Source organism: Parasteatoda tepidariorum, chromosome 6, assembly GCF_043381705.1.
Source record: "Parasteatoda tepidariorum isolate YZ-2023 chromosome 6, CAS_Ptep_4.0, whole genome shotgun sequence".
Lineage (NCBI taxonomy): Eukaryota > Metazoa > Arthropoda > Arachnida > Araneae > Theridiidae > Parasteatoda > Parasteatoda tepidariorum.
In genome coordinates this window covers 14,496,698-14,518,723 of record NC_092209.1, presented here as the reverse complement: position 1 = coordinate 14,518,723, position 22,026 = coordinate 14,496,698, and the positions used below count along the sequence as shown (strand labels likewise).

Sequence of the window (22,026 nt, the reverse complement as noted above, 5' to 3'; positions counted from 1 at the left end):
TCAGGTAAGAGTGTATCAGATGCCGCCCCCACATATATATATATATATATATATCACAACGTTAATGAAAAGAGCGTGATTTTGTCACTATTGTGCACAAGCCGCCTTTATTTCCCAGGAATTCTGTTCCTATCGATATGAAGTTGGTTGGACTTCAAGCAACGAGTGAGGATCGAATCCCAAACCTTCGTAATTGCTCTTTAGTACCTTTAGCCACTGAGCATACATACCTTACTTATGGTATTTGCTGGATCGGTGATGTTATTCAGTTTGAGATTTGGGCAATCATTTGTTACTTGTGTCATATTGAAGATTGCTGTTTTATTTACCAAAGCTACCATAGCCACGCTCATATTAACTCTCGCCGCAATCAAGAAGAGCGTTCCAAGAAAACACATGACAGTGAACAGATAGCGTATTCCAGGAAAAGCTATAAAAATTAAATATAACCTACATTGTAATTAATAATTATGTAAGCCAACACTAGGAATTATTATTGTTACACCAAACCACATTTTTGGAGAAATATCACAGCGAAATTATTGCTATTTTTTGCATTTTTAAAATGGTTTAAAACGCATTTTTGAAGCTTTTTGAAAATGTTGCGATTTTTGGGCTATCAGAATATCAGTATCAGAATTATAAAAAGACATAAAAAATTTAAAAATTAACTAAAAGATTCGCTGTTACAATATCTTGATGCAACTGTACATGTTTGAAAATTCTTCTTATTTTTTTTTTAAATGTGGCCAGTACTTGGGTTGATATTTTAGATTTTGGACTTGCCTGAAAATTTTTTTTCGAAATTCTTGGAGTGATGAGGGTTAAATATTTTTACTATAAAATAACTCGATAATATGAGAACATTTTACTTCAACTATCAAATAGAAGGTATAGACACAATATGTTTATAAATTACAATATGAAATTGTCTAGGAAAACATTTCCTTTTAAAAAAATAATAAAAATATAAAAATAAGTAAAAGAAAAACAATTTCTCGTAAGCAATGAGATATTTCAGAGTTTTAAACTGATACCTATAGTGTTAAAACCTAAAACTATTTAAAAAATTTATCAAAAAGCAATATGAAGCAATTGTTTGATATAAAAAAGTTTGTCTGCTAGAAAATGTGGTTTATTACAATATTAACGACCTAACTATATTAACATCTTTAACTACGAAAGTACAAGTTACTAGTAAGCAAATGGAACAAGCCTTTCAAACTTGACAATGGAAAACTTTGCAAATGGAGCAAACTTGAATAACTTTTGATCGACTGATCAAAAGTTATTTTCACTTTTGATTGAATAATGAAAAGTTATTAAAATTTTCTTTCTTTAGCTTTTGTTTACGTACTTTCTGCTTTATATACGCTTATAATTTTTGATCGATTAAAAAATCAACCTTAAATTACGAGATAATTTTCTTGTGAAGTCATTCCGTAAATTTTTTAATAATTTTTTTTAATAAATTTCTTTTAAATTCAAGAAATTATGAAGCCTCTATTATTTTAACTTTTTACTATGTGATAAATTACTCTAATGGCCAACGTTCTCGTGATCGTTCCTCGAAACGTTAGGGGCAGGTAACTCAATTATTTCACTTCTGAAATTTATCTAGGAGAATAAAAGACACTCGTGTTCGCCACAATATATTTAATTTCTAAGCCGTCGTTGAACAGCCGACCCAATTTTGGGTTTACTACTACCAATGTTCAATTCCATAACCTTGAAATTTTGAACCCAATCCAAAAAACAAAGAAACTCCAGGATCGAGTATTGGGAGAAATTTGTCTTCTTAGAAAACTTTTTGACGGAACTAAACCACATTTACGTTACATGGAGAGGAAAACCATGAAAACCTATAACGGTTAGTCTGACGGCAAGGAGAATATAACTCAAGATCCGCCTTCCACTGAGGATATTTTACGCCAGCATAGTGGCCTGTGAAGAAGCTGGGTGCGGAATTCGTATCGACCAGCCACCAGGCTGGGACTCGAACCGGGTTCACCTCATCGAAAGGCGAACACTCTATCCATTTAGCCACCACGGCTCTATCACAATATATATTTATAAAGTATAAATATTGATTTGTTATCCCCAATAAACTACTTAAAAGTTTTGGACGATTTTTTATTTTTTTTTGGACCGGGGACAGATCGAGGGCCCTGGCTACTGCTGCCCAAATTTAAAACGATAGCGTAAACTGTTCTGAGGAAAAGATGTGAGATACATGAACGCACAACCTTCCCCTTTTATTAATTATTATATCATAGTATATAAATACTAAAAAAAAAAAATTGGGAGAATGAAATTTTTGTTTTACATTTCGTAAACACCTTTATCATAACTGCCAACTCTTCCGGATTTTTCGGAAGATTTTATTTTCATATTTAAAGTGGTAGCAATACTCAGGTTATTCCAATTAACTTTTTGAATTATAATGATAATTATAAATGAGTTTGACCACCGCTACATATAAATAATTACAATAAATATATGAAAGCATAATAATCCTTGCGCAAGCGAATTTCAACGGGATCAAAATATGAATATATTTTTGAGTCAGCTTGTTTTTCGTTTATTGTTTTACAACTACTCTAAAACTCCATTCTCGGAAGGATTGAAAGTTGGCAGGTATGCTTTATTATAAAGCAGATTAAATATACAGTCAAACCCCGATATAGTGAACCTTCAAGGTACCGAAATTTCTGTTCACTATATCCGGTCCGCAAACAATTTTAACTAATAGTTCCGAACTCCTTCTTTTCATTATACATTATTTAAATAAATGACCAATAAAATGAAACACAGAAATGACTGAAAAATAATACGTAGTAACAAAAAAAGTGTTAACTTGCTTTTATTTCTTATTACTGTTCGTCTTGNGCGATACAAAAAAAAAAAAAAAAATAGTAATCATTAGCTGATGCTGGGAAAAATGTGTCCATACATCTGCCTTCGTCGGCCTTTGTTTAGGGATGGAAAAGTGAGATTTAAAAAAAAAAAAAAAAAAAAAACGCTTATCGCTGCATTCCACTTTATAGATGGTTTTAAAAAAGTATTTACTTTGAAGTAGACATTTCGAAATTATTAAAAAAAATAAAGGGAAAAATATCAATCAAAGAAAACCGTTCATAATATCCAACTTCCTCACTTTTTTAGTTCAATATATCCACAAAAAATCACATTATACGTGCATAGCAAGGCACGGGACCGAACATTTCGTTCACTATATCCGGGAGTTCACTATAAACAGTGTTGACTAGAGCGGGGTTTATCTATATATGCAGGACACAATTTTTATCACTCAGCATTTTTATCAGAAATAAAAAATATTAACATTAGAATTAAACTGTAAAAAAAAATCCAAGCTCTTCTGCCATGAAAAAAATATATTTCATATATCATTGTTTCAATTTTAACTTACTTGTTCTATCTGTATAATCTGCTTCGCTTATTTGTGCAATCTCTTTTGAATCCGGCATTTTGCAATATTTTACAGGTGAAAAGTTGCTCACTTATTTATTCAAAATGTAGTAATTTTTCAACAAAATGAATTTTCTAACCAATTTTCAAATCTTTTTTAGAAATATTTTTCACTCTTTCATTTTTGCATCAGCCTTAAGCATGGATGGAGATTTAAAAGTTACACATTTATTTTAAAAATACCATAAATTTCTCCAACTAAAATAACAAAAACACATTTTTTAGTAATACAGGTTTCAAATGACTTGTTTACAAAAAATATTGAATTTAATAATGGGGAGTGATAAAAATTTTTTTTAAAAAGTCTTGCTTATGATAGCTCTGAAAAATTAAAAGAAAATTAATATTAAGAGCTTAATAAAAGCGATAAACATCTGGCCTCGCACAGGTTGCAAAAAGCAGTGCTGCCAACAAAAGATAGAGATGTCTAAGCTGATGTCACTTCACTTTCCCGTCCACTGGGAAACCATCAATGATCAATCAGTTACAGATGCAACCAATAAGAATTCGTTACTTACGTGATAGAAATACGAATCGTCCAATAGGAATTGAGCAAACTGAAATTGATTGAATGATAGTGGAACTCTGATCTAGTTCAGCCTCTGACTTGGACGTTTCTGTTGTTGGATTTCTATTGTTAGATATCCATAGATTTTAATAAAGGAATTATAATAGTTCAGTAAGCAAATGTCATAAAATTTTGTCAGCTCATATATATATATATATATATATATACAGCATTAAAAAAGATAATTTCTAATTAGTNATACATATATATATATATATATATATATATATCCTAAATTTTATTAAATATCATCCTGGATGAAATTGTTCTAAGTCAGTGTTAACTCATTAGGTTGTTTCCATTTTGATTACATGTAATAAGAGAAATTTAATCGAAACGTAATTTAACTTAGGTGAAAAGCAAAATGTACTTTAATTCTTAAATAAATTCTTAAATCATTATGGAAAAAAAATCCTTTTTTTTATGGAATTAAAACTAAACGAATCACACTGGAGAAAATTTTTTATTTTCTGGTGCGTTGGATTTTTGAACAAATCTTCGATATTTTCTTGCTGCTGATTTTAAATCTGCAATACGTTTCTCCAAGCTACAGTTTCGATTTCAATTTATTGCTAACCAGGACGTTTTGAAATTCACTCGGGTGACTACTTAGTGCCCCCACTTCTTTGGTACGTAAGGGGTGGTTTGAAAAAGACGATAATGCATTTCAGTTTATGATACGAGTTCAGTTTATACGTTCTTTATAATCATTCAAGCGGGAAAAAAACTGAACTGAAAATACCATTTTGCTTAATTCTGTCTCATACTTTCGTTACAAGTTTGAACTTTTGCGTCAAATATTTTGTTTCTCTTTCAGCTATAACATTACTATTTAGTTAAAGTCAGGCTGCTAGTTTTCTACGCTTTTTGTAAAAACTTATTCCAGTGGTACCTAAGTTTATGCTTTAATGTATTATTTTTTTATTAATTTGAAGTTATTTTCCACACCACTACATAAAAATAATTTAAAAGTTTATATCCAGTCCCACTTTGTTTCAGCTCTATCGTGTTGAAGCTTTTAAAATATTGGCAAAATTACAAAAATTTCAGAAAGCTTTGGTTTTTGAAAGTCTACCACTATATAAAGCAATTAACAAAAAAATAGTAATTGGCAGGCCTGTAAAAGGAAAAATAACGTACCACTTTTTTTTAAATAAAAGAACCTGTCGCATTAATGTAAAATAAGACGTGTACTTTCGAGGACAGAAATTTTCTGAAGACCTAATATTTGCGAACTTCTCCCGGTTTTCGAAGGAAATTTACTTTTAATATTTCATACCTGCCAACTTTTAATCCCTTCCATTATTATTTTTCCCAGTGGTATTAAAATGGAATTAAAACTTCAATTTTAAGCAAACAAATACGTTGTATTTGAGAAAACTTAAGTTGACAACCATGATAGTAACGCATATTAATATATGTGCTTCATTTTTGTAAGAATAGTGGTGATCAAAATCATTTAAAAATTAAGTTTATGAAAGAAAAAATAGTATATATTTACTACCACTTCAAATATGAAAATAAAATCATCCGGAAAATCCGGAAGAGTTGGCAGGTATGCATTCCAGTTTTAATTTAACAAACTTGATTTACAATGATCTTGACCACCATTGTACTTAACCATTTTAACTCTTTCTGCACATGGGTGAAAGCCCTTATATAGCAAGACGGAAAAGAGAAAAACCTGAGGAGCGTAAAACATTTCATTCCAGCATTTTTTTCGAAAAAAAATGAAATATCTGTAACTATCAAGATTTCTTTTATAATTCTGGCATATATATAAAACAGCTTCCTTTCCAAAATAAAGTAGACAATGTTGAAAAATTTAAAAAAAGAATAAGTAAACTCCTCCCCAAAACTAGCTATAACTGAAATGGTTTTACTACCAGCCTTTCCTCTTTTCAGTCTCGCTTTCACCCCTGCCGGTGCAGCGCATCTCGTCTGGCTACACTAATTCAATAAATATTTCAAACCACTAATTACATTTTAATATTTAGCTTCCACTTTTCTTTAAACAACAAAGAGCTAAAGTACGTCACTTAGAGTAAATTGTCTAAGATTATACTTATTGCTAATACCCTGCCAGCAAAGAATTTTCATTCGAAATTTGTTGTTCTTGAAATTGTTATAGAAGACAAATAGTAATGAAAGACAAACTTTGACAGGTAATGTAATTTTAACCCTTTCCGAAACAACAAAATTCGATTGAAAGTTTAGCAAAATATTAAAAATTTCGATTATCCAAAGATAATTTCATGAAAAAATTAAATTTTTTTATATTTAACTATTATTTTATTTAATAACAGTAAAAAAATAATTTTAATGTATACAATTTTTGTGTCACTTTAATGAATACAAAGTTTGAAAAAAATCGGTTGTGAATGGCTCTTGCGAAATCAAATTTGAAATAAATTACTTTTTTCTTTTAATATTTACTTATACTCAAAAAAAAACTCAACCCGGATGCGCTTAAATTTCGCGTTTTGCTATTTAAATTCAAATGATGTTAAAATTTGTGTTCCTTTCAGAACACATTTTTTCACAATTATTAAATAAAATAATAAAAAATAATTATTAAATATTACTTTTTCCATGAGATTATCATTCGGATTAATAAATGTTATAATTGGGTGCAAAAAAATTGCAATACTCTTATAAAATCTCTTCGAGATGTGGTAAAATACGCAAAAAGTGAAACTAACATTAAGGGGTCCAAACTTTGGATCTCTCTCCTGACCAAGCTATTTGGACTATATTTTCCAAATAGAGTTCATCCAAACATTTTCAGAGTATGATTTTGTTATTTAAAATATCGTCTGTACTATTTAAGTAACATATACATAGATATAACGATTGGTATCCTGAACATACTAGACTGCTTCTAGCAACATAGGAGCAATCACACACACAACAGTGAACCTAATGCAGCTCCCACGACAAATGCTCAAAACTCAGTGAACTAAATACAGTTCTCATCTGAAGAGCTCAAAATCTGGCCAACTTAATACACCTCTCCCGGCCTGTCGCAAATACACCACTTAGTGGTATCTGTTCATCGGATTCTATTCCTGATAAAACTCTGATCAGGGAGTATTGTGGCGTAACTACCACTACAATTATTACACATCGTTTCAGTAGTATATAAAATATGCTAACTCTAATCACTTTAAAAAAAAGATTTCGATAGGTGAAGGGTATTCTCGAAAGATCCTTTCCACCGCGGATTCAAATTTTGCGTATTCAGATCCATTCTCTTCTAATATGTGTTTCATGCTTCTCCAAGCATAATCGAGGAAATATGAAAACTTGATAAGTGGAAAATATTCGCGTAAATAATCGCTGATCAGGTTCTCTTTTTCTTTTGACGGCCATTAATGGTGTGGGAAGTCCATAAATTGAGAATGCTCACCCTTATCTCTCGATCAAATGAAGTGTATCAAAAAAAGTTTTGGTTCAGGTAGGCACTTTATTTACTTCGCATTAGAGCTACATAATGGGCTATTGGCGATGGTTTGGGTATCATTCATGAGTATGCTATCACAATTTTAGAGATCACTTACTCAATTTGCTCATAGATCTGAAGAGGAAGCAAATTTTCTCCGGATATTTGCCCTTGTTACTGCTCAGTGACGGAGCACAGGATTTTCGATTCTACACATTTTTAGAATACATGTATTTTTGAAAACTTGTTTATCCAACGGAATGGTAAGAACAAGTATTTTAATATACAAATAAAACACAAATTTTTGAAGTTTAGCGCATTAAGTGCGTTTATGCTTTACCGATTAAACGAACTGCTCACGCACGCTCGAATTGCATTCACATGCGATCGCATATGTGAATTGGATGTATTGAGAGTGAACAATCAAGAAACATTTGAGAGTTAGCTACCTTTTTCTAATCTTGTTATTAATTTTATTTGTATATTTATTTAACTCTATATTAAGTAATAAATCATGAGAAAACGCAAGTGTTTCCAGCTAACCGCATCATCAAAATTGACCCTGCAAGTGTAAATAAAAGTAAAAATGACATTCAAGAAAGAAATAAGTAGCCAGAAGCTTAGCATGTAAATAAACAAAATTTTCATGATTGAAAATAAATTTTTAGTTATTCATCGAAAACTCCAATTATTTCTCCCAAAAATGAAACAAAAAGGCGCTTAAAACCGTAATCAAGGAAATATTCAGTAATTATATCATTTGTTAAGAGTATATAAGGTAAAATCCTAGATTAGTATAAATACTGTAAGAAATTTTTTTTGATATTTTATTCTGTATTGCAACTGTAGCTGATTAATTTATTCGTTAACTAATTTAAATTTCCGTTTTCTTTTCTCTAATTATCACTGTTTCATTTTGGTGGATATTACAGAAGTTGAAATTTTTGAATTAAAGCGCCATTCTTTTATAATTTATACTACGATAATCAAAATATTTTAATGGCAAGCTTATGTCCCGATATTTCCTATATAACTCCTATTTTCTGGGGGTGATTAATCAAAGTTTAATAAATTTTAATTTATTGTTGCTTTGAATTTGAAGATGATTTCGGTATCAGTACCTGCACTAAAATTGTGGCGTAACTACCACTATAAATATTGAATACCAATTCACTAGTATATAAGGCATGTTAACTTGATTTTATCATGAGGTACTTTTTGATAGATAAAGGTTGACATAGTCGATTTATAATTCCCCTCAAAATAATCATGTTTTGCTGAGATCTGGTCTATGGCTCATTGGAAACTAATTTAAAACATCAAGGAAGGATATCAACTCAAATTGTATTATTTGTGGTAACCACCCAGACAAATATCTTTAAATTTTATAAAAATATTTTAAAATAATTTTGGCTATTGCAGTTGCCCCAAATAGATACCAATAAAGAAATATTTTTTGCATTTGATAAGCATGTTATTATTGCTCTATATCAGGGATGTTCAAACTTTGGCACGCCAAAAGGTTTTATCCGGCCCGCTGATAGAATTTTAACTTGCCGATCCATGGTAAATATAAACAATATACATCCATTTTCTTGTCAACTTTGTTTGAAGCTATTTCTGCTCTTTCTTTTTTAACAACGTACTGATGACCTTTTTACTTTCTCTGTTTTTGTTCTACAAAACGTAAATTGATGGAAATAGTTAGCACAAACAGCTTCATTTGGTAAAATATTGAAAGCAGAAGTTCTTTATAGAATCGCCATAGATTGGCTCCAACTGGCATTTGTCTTTCTCGAGGAGTAGACTTTTATAATCTAATATAGGTGAAATTTACTTCACATGTGGCAGACTGCACATTTTAAGTTCCAACTAGCCGACAATCTAACAATCATCTGAAGCAGTAGTTTCTAAATATGCCAAAGTTTGAGTTTTATGAATCATTACCAAAAGCTTGCTTCCAAAATTTAATGTTTCTTGCCCAGAAAGTCAGTGCTAAGTTTGCTTAATCTTTTATTTGTGAACATTTGTTTTCAGCAATGAACTTTAGGAAAAATCATTTCAGAAGTAGACTAACATACAAGCATTTAGCATTAGCTTCGTTTCTTAAAATAAGTACATCTCACTTTGCACTTCAATGTAAGGAACTTTTCAAAATGAAATTACAATTTCATTCATCTCATTAAATATTTAAATTAAAATTATCATATTGTTTTTTATTATTATTATTTTTTTTAAATTTTGGAATTTTTACTTGGCTCACCAAACATTTTCTTCTCGATTTTTTGCCCTCGGCCAAAAAAGTTTGCCCGTCCCTGCTCTATACTGTATGGAATAAATTAATTTACTATCATAAAGAGATAGATGGCTAATTTTAGTAAAATTTGCTTTATTGATAAGTTATTATTGATGCATTAGAAAACATTCTTTTTTTGAGGATATTTTAATATTAATACAGGTGCATGCCAACTGTAACTGTTAAGTTCTACTGCTGGGTTCTTGACCTTATGATAATAACTATATAATAGACCTGAAAATGACTACCTGCTATGTGGCGAGTAAAAAAAGTGGCGATTTAAATTAAATAAATAGAATTTTCATTAATATGTTCACTGTCTCCATTAAAAAATTTTGATCCTGCAATTTGTTCAAAGAAAGTTCCTTAACAATTCACTTATTTCAAAATTGTAATGTTTACATTAAATTTATTTTGCCTCCCAAATATTTTTTAAATAAAGTTCTTTAAAATCAGTATGTTTAATTAATTTTTGACGCATATTTATATTATTTTTATTGTAGTATAAACTTTTAATGGAGGTAGATTATTTATCATAGGATTTTTTTTAAACAATATGATTTAATCTAGGCAAGAAGAATAAGTTAGTAAAAAGTGGATATTAAATTAAAAGGACCAATCGATATTAGATACTGACTCATTAGGTTTGACCAAAGGCGGCTACTTAGTTATTAAAGTCTACTGGCTACTAACTGAAAATTTAAATTTTCAGGTCTACTATATAGTAGCTTGCCTAAAAAATTTTATACTTCAATGAACACCATTTAATAAGAAACTGTCCACTAATATCACTCTTGAATTTTTTTTTCTTCTAAAAAATCATTATTAAATATTTTATTTATTTAGAAATAACTTTAGTCATTGTATTATTGGTATGAGGTAAAGGGAAGAAACTCCAATAGAAATGATTAAGATAATTAGAACTATTTAAGATAATTGTTTATTTGTGACCCGACCTGCCCTATTTAGGGGCATACGAGTGTAGATACATGAAACATATATTAAACGTTGTTGTTGTTGTTAATTTACGTTGCACTAGAGCTGCACAATGGGCTATTGGCGACGGTCTGGGAAACATCCCGGAGGATGATCCGAAGACATGCCATCACAATTTTGATCCTCTGCGGAGGGGAGTATATTAAACATACATAAAACACCAGAAATTATATCAACAACAATTATTTTAAAATCACAGATGTCAGTGGCAACAGCTCGACAGAAAAAGTGCAATATCGCAAGTAACAGCACCAAAAAGGTCATCAATGACATCTGCTAAAATTGAGCCATTATAGAATTAAAAGTAAAAGGTATTTGGGCTAACAGGCCCTTATGACTTTATGGTTAAAAATAGGTCAACAAACCCTTATTACTTTATAGCTTAGGATAAGGTCAACAGACCCTTATATTTAAAACAATACGTGGCTCAAAAGTTAAAACCAACCTGCACAAGATCATCCCCAAATTTGTCGACAATTGTGGTGTCTCTACAATACAAAGCATATGGTTGATCATTTATAAGATGAGCTAAAGACTCAAACAAAATCAACATGGCCATGCAGGGCCAGTAGAGATGGTCAGTCAAAAACGTCAAACGTCACCATCAATACATGGTACACTTTACACAGATGATCAAAACCCAATATTTAAAATTTAAAATCAGAAAAAGGTTAAAAGCCCATAACTATTTAAGATAAAGAAAGCTATTAAAAAAAATAAAGTTGTAACATTGCTAAAAAATAATAAATTGAAAAAATATATTCTTAATTTTTAAAACAATACTTTAATACTAAAAATATTTTCCAGAAAAAAAATTATCCATAGAATATTGAAAGAGATAATGTCAATCAAAAATGCTTTTAAACACTATCATGGAAACGCCTGTATTAAAATAAAAATTATATGCAAAAGCGAAACACAAAAAATAATAATCGATCTTAATTATTGAAAGAAAATTTTGAAGCTGAATATTTAAATTTTCCAATGACTGTATTTTCAAGAAAAAGTGAAGATTAAAGTCTAAATATCAATCCTCTTAATTTCCGCATCATATTAAAAAAGTACATGAAAATATTATTATGGTTTTGTTTTTTTTGAAAATGGAAAAGCTAGATAAAAACCAAAATAAAATGGTTCTTAGTTTTTAAACCAAAGATTTAACACTAAAAGTCTTGATTTAACTTTTCACATTGCCACATTTATAGAAAAAACAGTTACCATAAAAAATAAAGTTCATTAGAAATGGTGTTTAAAAAATGCTGTCATGATAAAAAAAACTGATAGAAAGAAAAGTTAATAAAAAAAATCAAAAGGAAAACAGAAAAAAATTGTTTTTAGTTTTGAAATATTACTTAAACTTTGAGAATTACAGTTTTCTATGTTACTAGTTATTTGTCTTACCGTAAAGGAAAAAACGTAACAATAAAGGAATTTAGTATATTAGAAACGCGCCATTAACATACTTCACATCAGTTAAAACAGAAAAATAAGCAAAAATGAATCAAAAACGAAAAAAAAGTTCTCAATTTTTAAAACATAAAGTGTTAATAAAACGATGAAATTAACTTGATGAATATAATTTTTAAAAAAATAATAATAAAATCAGTTTCACGAAACTCATGGTTCAGTAATCAAGTTTCAATTCTCCGAATTATGCTTTTCCATGTGTCTTTCAGAATATAAATTAACAAGTCTTAGAACTTAAAAAATATATGTAAAAACTATTTATAATAATGTATAGTAAAAAATACAAATTTAGATTATTTTTTTAAAAATTAATCCCCCAAAAATAACTTTGTCAAAAACTAACTTTCCAAATAATACTTTGCTGAATATTTGGTTAAATATTTGGCCAACCGAATATTCAGCAATAGAGCCAAATACCAAAGAAAAAGTTATTAAGATAAGTTTTAATATAATATTTTGCTAGTTTTTACTTTCTCTGTTTTACTCATTTATTTGATCTCTACTTTTTTAATATGTATGTTGAATTTATTTACTAATATTATTTAAACTTTTTTCACTGAATTTTAATAAATTCTAATCTTTAATAATTATTTGGTATGGAACCAAATTAGTTTTAGGGTGTTATAGATGACAATAAATATTATAGACGACATAAAAACTTTTGATGAATACCATAACATGAATTTGCATTTGTAAAGTTCAATATTTTTTTCTTCTCAAGTTTGTCTACCATATTAATTTTTTGAACCACTGAATGATAACCTAGGTGGTTATATTAGACCTCTAAATTTCCATTGCATGTGTGAAATGTGAACTCTACTTATCAATATCTCATTTTTTAACATTTTGCACAGCTGAAGTTGAGTTTGCAAAATGACTTCCCTTTCTTCCCTGATGTCTGAGTTGGATTCTCTAGAATCTGAGGGAAAACATCTTGAACTCTCAACATGTGTAAGCATTTGTTTTAATGACAAACTGGTTATTTTTGATTTTTAACTACTTTGATAGCATTGTTCTTATAAGTTATAAATCAATATAATATATTTTCAGATATTAAATATCATGATGAAAAATATTGATGCTTCTCCGTTGGCTGGGAAAATTATAAAATACTTGGCTTTGCCATCTCCTCCGTTAAAAAAAGTGATGTATTCTTTTTTAACCAGGTAAAAAAAATTGTGTTTTGTAAATTGAAAGAATGTTTTTTTTATTATTTATTTATTTTTATAATTTTTGATCTTTTCATTAAAAAGTATACTAAAAATTAGTTTGTGGGAGAAATAAAATAAACAAAAGAATTCAGTTATTTTATCAATATTAGTAAGTACTCACAATTGTGGGAAAAATTGTTTCGCTGAAAATATTTCTTTCAAGGGGTGTCGGTGAGACAATTATCATTAATGCTAAAACTAACCTTTTTCTATGTACCTTTTCTAAGAAACTACTTATGATATCGTTTTGAAATTTTTTGGGGATATTTGAGATTATATCAATTGTATCTTGTGATAATGTTTTAGCATTAACAGGAATTCTTGAGTTTTGAAAAATTTTTGCTGAAACTTTTTAAAAAAAAGAAAAACTAAAAGTTCAGAAAAAAACTAAAGCAATATCTTACTTAGATGTTGAGAAAAGGTACATCGAAAAAGGACAGTTTCACCATTATTGGTAAATGCCCAATGACTCCTACTGCCCTTAGTGAAAGTAAAATAAAATGGTAAAACTTGATAAAAATAATAATAATAAATCATGGTTTTTGCTACAGTAGTTATTTTAGTAACCTGTTAAAAGATTTTCTGAATATACTAGGGGAAAAAGAAATTTTTTATTTTTGCCAAAGCATATAACAAAAGCTGTATACCTATATATACATATATCTGTATTAAAAATAACCTTTGAGGGAAAAATTAGAATAAGAATTCACCATTTCATCTTTCTCAAATTCTTATGACTGTTTCTGTCTACCCTGATTTGGAAAGAATTGTTGAACAAGTTAAAAAAAATATTCTATGTTTCGGAAGAAGAGGGAATAGCCAAAAAAAAAAAAAATCTGCACTTGTGAAAAAATCTTTTTTTAAAATTTGTTTTCAAATAAAAATAAACCACATCCAAGCTTCTATATATATTTCTTGTGATATTTTTTCAAAGGATAATTCCATCATTCAGAAGGTCATGTTTGCAAGCTTAAAATGTGTGTAGTTCAGCTTTAAAAAATCATGTAATATTTAAAAAAAAAATTTTTTTTTAATAACTACCTACTTAGTCTTATTTTTATTTGACTTTTTTTTTTTTTTTTTAATAAACTTGCTATTGGGGATGTAACATTGTTCTCCCTAAGTGTTTTTGAAGGGTAGCCCCATCCACCCTGCCTTTTTGCAGAGATAAATGCATCCACTTGCCCTTTTTGTAAAAATTTTCTCTTTTTCTTATTAAAACAACAACATATTTTTACCCTTTTTTTTTAAGAAAGAAAACAAATTTTTTTAACAGAAATCAGTAATTTCAGATAACTATAACTATTGCAAATTATTTTTACGCTATGTGTAAAACATTATTTTTCATATTTTTTTTAGTATTTTAAATATTATTTTGAAGAGCATTAATCTAGCTAAATATAATAGCTAAATATTTTATAATTTGTAAGATTAGTACTCTTTCAAACAGTAGGTGCTCTTGTTTTTGAAAAAGCACCCCTGCCCTTTTTATCTTTATGAAAATCTTTGTGTTACATATTGTGTTAAACCCATAACACCCTGTTTTTAATTTTTAAAAAGTTTTTTAGCTTATGAAAATTACTAAAACATAGAGAAATGTAAATTTTACTAAAAGCTTTTTTATTTATTTTTAAATTTTTAGTAATATTAGAGCTTCTTGATTTTTTTTCTTAACTGATTTAATAATTTAAAGTCTGGAAACATAATTTAGATAAATGCTAGAATTGCCCTAGAAAAAAATTTCTGATTGTAGCATTTTTTCTAAATTTTTAAATTCTGAAAAGAATCAGTAATCAATATTGGTAAATTTATACCAATATGAAAGAAAATGGTCGAGAAGTAAAATATATTATACAAACGCTCAATTTGTATTGTAAATAAATTCATTATATTTTTCTTAAAAAAATCTTTTGTTTGATATTATATGTTTACTAAAAAAATTGTTTAAACAGTACACATTAATTTTATATTAAGAAGTACGATTTTTTCATCAGTGCTATGTTTGTAAAACAATATGTGTTTAATCACTTTTTATACATATGTATTTTTTTTAAAAATTTTTATTATAAAATATTGTTAAAAAATAGTTTGTTTTTCATATGTCCATAAAAAGTCTATAATATTTTATTTGCATCGATGTTACAGATACTCTATTCAAAATAATATTTCTAGTCAAATTACTTTGTACGTTAAATATATTTTTGCATATTAAATATCCAAATAAAATGTTTTACTTCATTAAGTCTTAAGTTTTCTGTAGAAAACAAACATATTTTAATTAGGTTAATAATTTAGATTTCAATATATATAAGATTATTGAGATTCAAACAAAAATTGCCCATGTACTTAATTGGAAAAATGTATTATTTGATTGACAATAGCTTATTGTAGTCTAATCTTTTATTTGATATAATTAAATGTGTTAGAATAATTTGTTGCAGTTGCTATTTTTAGAGTCATTTGAAAATAAAGTTCAATCACAAAGTTTTCTTATCTTTGAAATTTTTGTTATCAACCTTAAAAACTGTTATGTTATTTTGATTAATTTTAAAGCGCGTTCAAACTATATTCTATTATTGAAGTTATAGTAATTTCATTTCATAATTTCAAGTAATGTGTAGTTACAAAAGTTCACTATTTCACCCTAATTAATCATTTACATTTTGAATATATACAGGGTGGCTATCGTTACAAATATCAAATCATTTTATTATGCACATATTAAATAGAAAATAATGAATACTCAAATATGATGAACACTATAAATAGAAGTTTACATTAAAATATTTTATATGAATCAACCACCATTTTTATTGATTAATAAAGATAATATCTTACGCCATAGTCTGATGTCGGCATGAATAATTTTAAGTGGTAATTTGTCCCATTCATGCTATAAAGAAAGTCTGAGATGGTCAAAATTTCTGTGCCGCTTAGCATTAACTTTAAAATCTAAAATACCCCAAACACAATAGTTTAATGGATTTAGATCCGATGAAGGTGGCCAATCTTCTTGCTTGATAAACTTCAAGCAAATGATATTGATCCAAGCCTTTTTTTGTTTTGGTTCAGTGTGGTGCTAAATTTTGTTGTAATATCTAATCTGTTTCGGGATACTATCTGTCAGCGTGTGGAAATAAATGTGTAACTAATGCTTCCTTTTTGTAATATTCAGAATAAATTTTTACCCCTTTATTGATGGATTTCAGAGGAAATTTTTCGTTACTTGACACTGCAGCCCAAACCATTACAGAACTCTTGTACTGAAAGTGTTGTACAGTTCAAACATTTTCAGGTTTATTATCAAAGTTTGCCGAATTTGCAACATTATTTTAGTACTATAACTTCAAGTACAAAATATTTTCTCATCCGAAAAGATTATTCTGTCAACACTTTTGTTACCGCGTCAGTTCAGAAATTTTGTACGTGTTTGTAACCTTTTTAATTTTTGTACAATAGTCAAACCTTGAACTTTTCATTTGCAATAAGGGCATAAAACCATGTTTTCATTTAATATAACTTGTGTAGTTGTATGACTCAATTTATCTTCTGCAGCCATTTTATTAGCAGAACGTTGTGAATTGAGCGTGGTCAACCAGACTTTGGCTCATCTTTATCGCTATTAGTATCCAATAATCGATTTATAATTCGAAATATAATTGTTCTATTAGAGACAGGAGGTTTTAGTTGCTTTAAGATTCTACCAGTAGAAAATCCGAGATCAAAAAGCTCTCTAACCATCAACCTTTACGATTCCATCTTTAAACTGATTCTACATTTTTTGCTCTTAACAAAAATTTTCTATATTTATAGAAAGTGCCACTCACAGAAATTGAGAGAGAAAGCAATTATTTTTACCTAAATATTAAAATTAACTCCTAATTTTTGGAGTGTTACAGTATTTAGTGGCAACCCTGCATCTATATACAGTGAAACCTCCAGTTATGTACCCTCCTGCAAAACGGACGCCTCTCAATACAGACATATTTTTAATTCCCCGGGAATCTTCTATGCATAAACCATTATGTACATTCTCTGCAAATTGGACACTCCTGTAAGCGGACGCGGACAGTTATATTGGCCCTGAAACGTTATTTTCTATCTCCTCAAACTGATCACTACTTTCTCTAAATTTGAAAAAAAAAACTATTTCTGCTTTAAATTGCGAGGCGGAAAAAGCAACTTTTCGTCATTTTCAAAACTTGCAAATTTTTTGTCTTATCAATAACTAAAAATATTGTTAAGCTATTTCACTACTGAAGAATCTATCTTCCTCCTGTCACCTTGCCTTATCAATGTAAAGAAAGGAGAGAAAATGATACTGCTCTTCTGAAAGAATTCAGACAGCCGCATCTTTTGATCCTTTCATCTGGACCACACATGTTATGAGATCCCTCAAGTTGAAATGACATCTTAAATGCTCTCAACCCTTCTTCCCCATTGAAAATTTCTTTAATTTTCTTATCAATTTGAAGACTGTATTTAACACAAGTGGGGTAAAAAAGAGAGCAGAAGTGTAATTTTTGAGGTGTTCACATAAATGAAACATTTATTCAGACACTTGATAGCTGATCGATTGTGAAGAATCAACTCCATATGTTCTCATGACTTAAATACAGGCATTGCTTTTTTTCCATGTGAATTCTGGGAGGTTTACTTTCAAGAAGGTATTAACCATGTTCTCTATCAAATGATAGGTAGGTGTAATGGGATGTAAACCTAATAATTGAAACCAACTGAGGACTGAAAGCTCCTATTCGATATCATATGTTTAACTTAAGTATCTATACTGATAGGAAAATTATATTCATTTATCTGTATCTGCATCTAATATTATGTATTCATATAAAACTTCTTTATAAATTCTTTTTTTCATTTTCGTTAAGTTTAAATAAACATCTTTGCAGATACTTATTGTAGATTATTTAATTATTTCTACATCTTTGAAAATACACTAAAAACAGTTTACTGTGTTAAACTTCATTATTAGGGTACCCTTCCCGTAAACGGACAATTTTTTCGGTCCCAAGAATGTCCGTTTAACGGAGGTTTCACTGTGTATACATATTCGGAAATGATTGTGCCCCGGAGAAAAATCTGGATTTTTGGATTTCTCGTTGACCGCCATCCGGATATTCAAGGTCCAGAAACTTAAAGAAATCATCAATCACATTTATGTATAAAAATTCTTGTATATTTTGTTTAAAAAATATTTGAACTAGAATTTATACTTGGCATCTCTTCCATTTGTAAATATTTTTTCTGGTAGAATAGTAAATGTGATTAGAGATAAAATTAAACTTAAAAATAATTATTAATTTAAATTATACTGCATATAATTTATTTAGAATTTCATGTACGATGCCAAATGCTTCGGGAACACCATAATAATTTAAATAGCTGTAAACTACTAGAAATAAAATTGTGCAAATATTTAACTAATTTTGCTTACTTTTAAAATGGTCTGGTATGACATAACTAAAACAAAAGGGTGAATTATATAAACTTTCGAATAATTAATAAATAGTGGTGGATAAAAACATAATAAATTGAATTTATTAAATCAAGAATCACACGTTAATAAACTACCACTCGAAAATATTTATTTGCTGTTTAGAGCAAGTTGGCTTCTGTCAATGATTTAAATTTATATAGACATTAATTTTTTGGAATTCGTCATTCATGATTTTACTAAAGAAATTTTCAGGATTTTTGAATAGGGCTCACAATCATCCCTGTATATTATATCATGTACACACATATACTAACCTGCTTATATACTTGTTTTAATAAAATGCTGATATTTTTTTTTATAGATATTCATCAAAAATTTCGGATTTGAATATTCTGGCCACCAATAGTCTATTAAAAGATTTTCAAGATCCAAATCCATATATGAGAAAGTTGGTAATCAAAACTGCTTCATCCATTGAATGTTTATCTGAACTGGCATTTCAACTGTTGCCTAAAGCCTTAGAAGACCCAAGTGCTTATGTGCGTTCTACTGCCGCCACTTCAAGTTCATTAATTATAAATGAAAGTAATATTGATGCCAATCAAGACATCATAAACAAGCTTTACGAGATGATAAGAGATCCTGACCCCTCCGTTATATGTAGCTGTCTTTCTGCATTGGAAGAGATTTTGCAATTTGATGGTGGAATAGTGGTGAATTCTAAAATGATTGCTTACCTGGTTTCCAGAATTTCGGAATTCCAAGAATGGAATTTTGCAGTTTTATACATGGTTCTCAAAAAGTACACTCCAAAAAACTCTGAGGAACTCATAAGTTTTCTCAATGCACTCGATGAGAAGTTACTAAACTCAAACCCAGCTGTTTTTTCTTTGGCTGCTGATGTTGCCATCTGTTATATAAATCATTTGCAAAAAAATTTCTCCAGGGATATTTTATCGCAGATTTTTCCTCAGTTGAAGTTCTTGTTGATTTCCTCCACCAACGAACTGCTTTTTGCATTGTTGGAGATTGTAGAGTCATTTCTACCAGAGTACAAAGATGTCTTCTTTCCCAGTAAAGATCTCTTAATATGCAAATTCAGTGACTCGGCTGTTATCAAGGTGAAGAAACTAAAAATTTTGGTTCATTTTGTCGATTGTAACAATGCATCTGAAATGGCAGAAGAGTTCCTGCTGTATTGTTGCGACATTGAAAAAGATGTCTCGCATCAAGCCATACAAAGCTATATATCAATTCTTAAGTTATATCCCGTTGAGAATTATAAAGACTTTGTAAGTTTGATTGATTTGACATATAACAATCTCAATGAGGACATTTTAAATTCTCTATCAGAATTAGATTTCAGTAAATTAACTGTATTAAAAGACTTAGCATTAGAGGCTATTTCACAACAATCCCAAAGATTGAGTAATAAGAGCGGGAAACTTTCTTTGCTAAAACTTATTGGAAATTATGGCAAGGAAATGAAAAATTCTCCCTATATTATTGAACAATTTGTGAATACTGAGCAAGATTTTGAAGATGAAATCTTTTTAAGCAATCTTTTATCCACAACAGTTAAACTTTTTCTTGTACGACCAGAAGAAATGTATTTAATATTAGGGCATGTGTTACAGTTAGCTGAAAAGTCTCCCTGTATTATGCTCAGGAAACAAGCATCTATATATTATTTTTTGTTGAAACATCAGGAACAAGCTAAAATTATACTTGTTGATAACGCAAACAAATCTAGTATAACGAATTCTGAAAAAAAATTACCTATCAGTTCTTAGAAACTCGTAAGGAGTTTCTTATGTATCTATTTAGTTATAAGGCATGTGTTATATTCAGAAAACAAGGAGCGATATATTATTTTTTGATGAAATATCAGGAACAACCTAAAGTCATACTTATTGATTATACAAACAAATCTGGTATTATGAATTCAGAAAAATAAATTATTTGTACTTAAAAACTTGTAGGAAGTTTCTAATGTATGAATTTAATTTTAGACTATGAAATGTATTTAACAATAGGGACTGTGTTACAGTTAGCTGAAAAATCTCCCTGTATTTTCTCAGAAAACAATCATCAATATAATTTTTTTTAGATGAAAAATGAGGAGCAAGCTAAAATCATACTTGATAATACAAAAAAATCTGGTATTATGAATTCTGAAAAATAAATTATTTGTACTTATAAACTCGTGAGAAGTTTTATATAATTTTAAATTTAAGTATCGATAAATTTTTAAAATGTTGAATATCATTTAAATTCGTGAAAAAAAGAAAAACCCAAAATATTCATTGGCATTTCAAAAATAAATTTATTTTCCTGTTGTATATTTTCAATCACATTTATTTATTAAGAGTATTAAGCAAATTTTGATTGTGATATTTATATTGAAGAATTTAAAAAAGAAAAGCTCAAAATATATTGATATTTTATAAATAAAATTTTATTTTCATGTTGTATTTTTTCATTCTTATTACTATTTGAATCACATTTATTTATGAAAGGTATTGATCTTAATTAATTGAACTATCTGCTTTATGATTAAAAATATTAAAACTATAATAAGTACTGTAATTAAAAACAATGATAATTTATAATAATTTCAAGTGACGCAATTTAAAGTAGTGCAATTTTTGAAACATGCATTATGAAAGTATATTTTTGAAAAGATGCATTAATAAAAAAAAATTTCTTTACTATAAGCAGAACTCTTTACCTATGGCAACACTTCACATGCTTTCACCATTACAGTGTAGAGTGTCGTAGGAGAAGGAAGTATGCTAGTTTCTGTCTTGATTTTCAAATAGATTACAAACTTTTAAGTTAGGAAATTAAAAGTACATTGAACATAGTTCTAAAAGAAAGTGTCGTGGAAATTTTTCTGACAATTAAATACGAAAAAGATCAAGAAAGAGGAAAATATTGCAGTTTATTCCTATACAACTTAGTAGAGTATTAGGAGATGGACCCAGCATTTTCCCCAGATGGTGTATTCGAGCATTGCGATCAAGAATCATCAAAATTTATTGCACTAAGAATAGTCAGTGGAACAATATTAAAGCAGTTAAGTCTTAGAGTTATAATTAG

The 22,026-nt window shown here is 28.8% G+C and overlaps 2 protein-coding genes across 2 annotated transcripts in view; one reads left to right on the top strand and one right to left on the bottom strand.

The window, feature by feature from the left end:
- LOC107437349 (sialin-like) overlaps positions 1-3,746 on the bottom strand; it is a 25,169-nt gene extending 21,423 nt beyond the window's left edge. Inside the window, exons 1-2 of the mRNA XM_071181692.1 lie at positions 3,431-3,746; positions 231-430 (exon numbers count right to left, since the gene is read on the bottom strand). Of these exons, the coding sequence (XP_071037793.1) occupies positions 231-430; positions 3,431-3,488 (258 nt within the window). The 5' untranslated portion in view covers positions 3,489-3,746. The remainder of the gene's footprint in view (positions 1-230; positions 431-3,430) is intronic.
- A 4,518-nt stretch (positions 3,747-8,264) lies between these two features.
- LOC107437351 (AP-4 complex subunit beta-1) lies at positions 8,265-21,398 on the top strand (the record flags this gene model as incomplete). The annotated part of the gene is given in 4 exon segments (XM_016049323.3): positions 8,265-8,277; positions 13,113-13,209; positions 13,309-13,424; positions 19,286-21,398. Coding segments are annotated over 3 exon segments (1,626 nt in total). The 3' UTR covers positions 20,718-21,398.
- Positions 21,399-22,026: the final 628 nt, after the last annotated feature.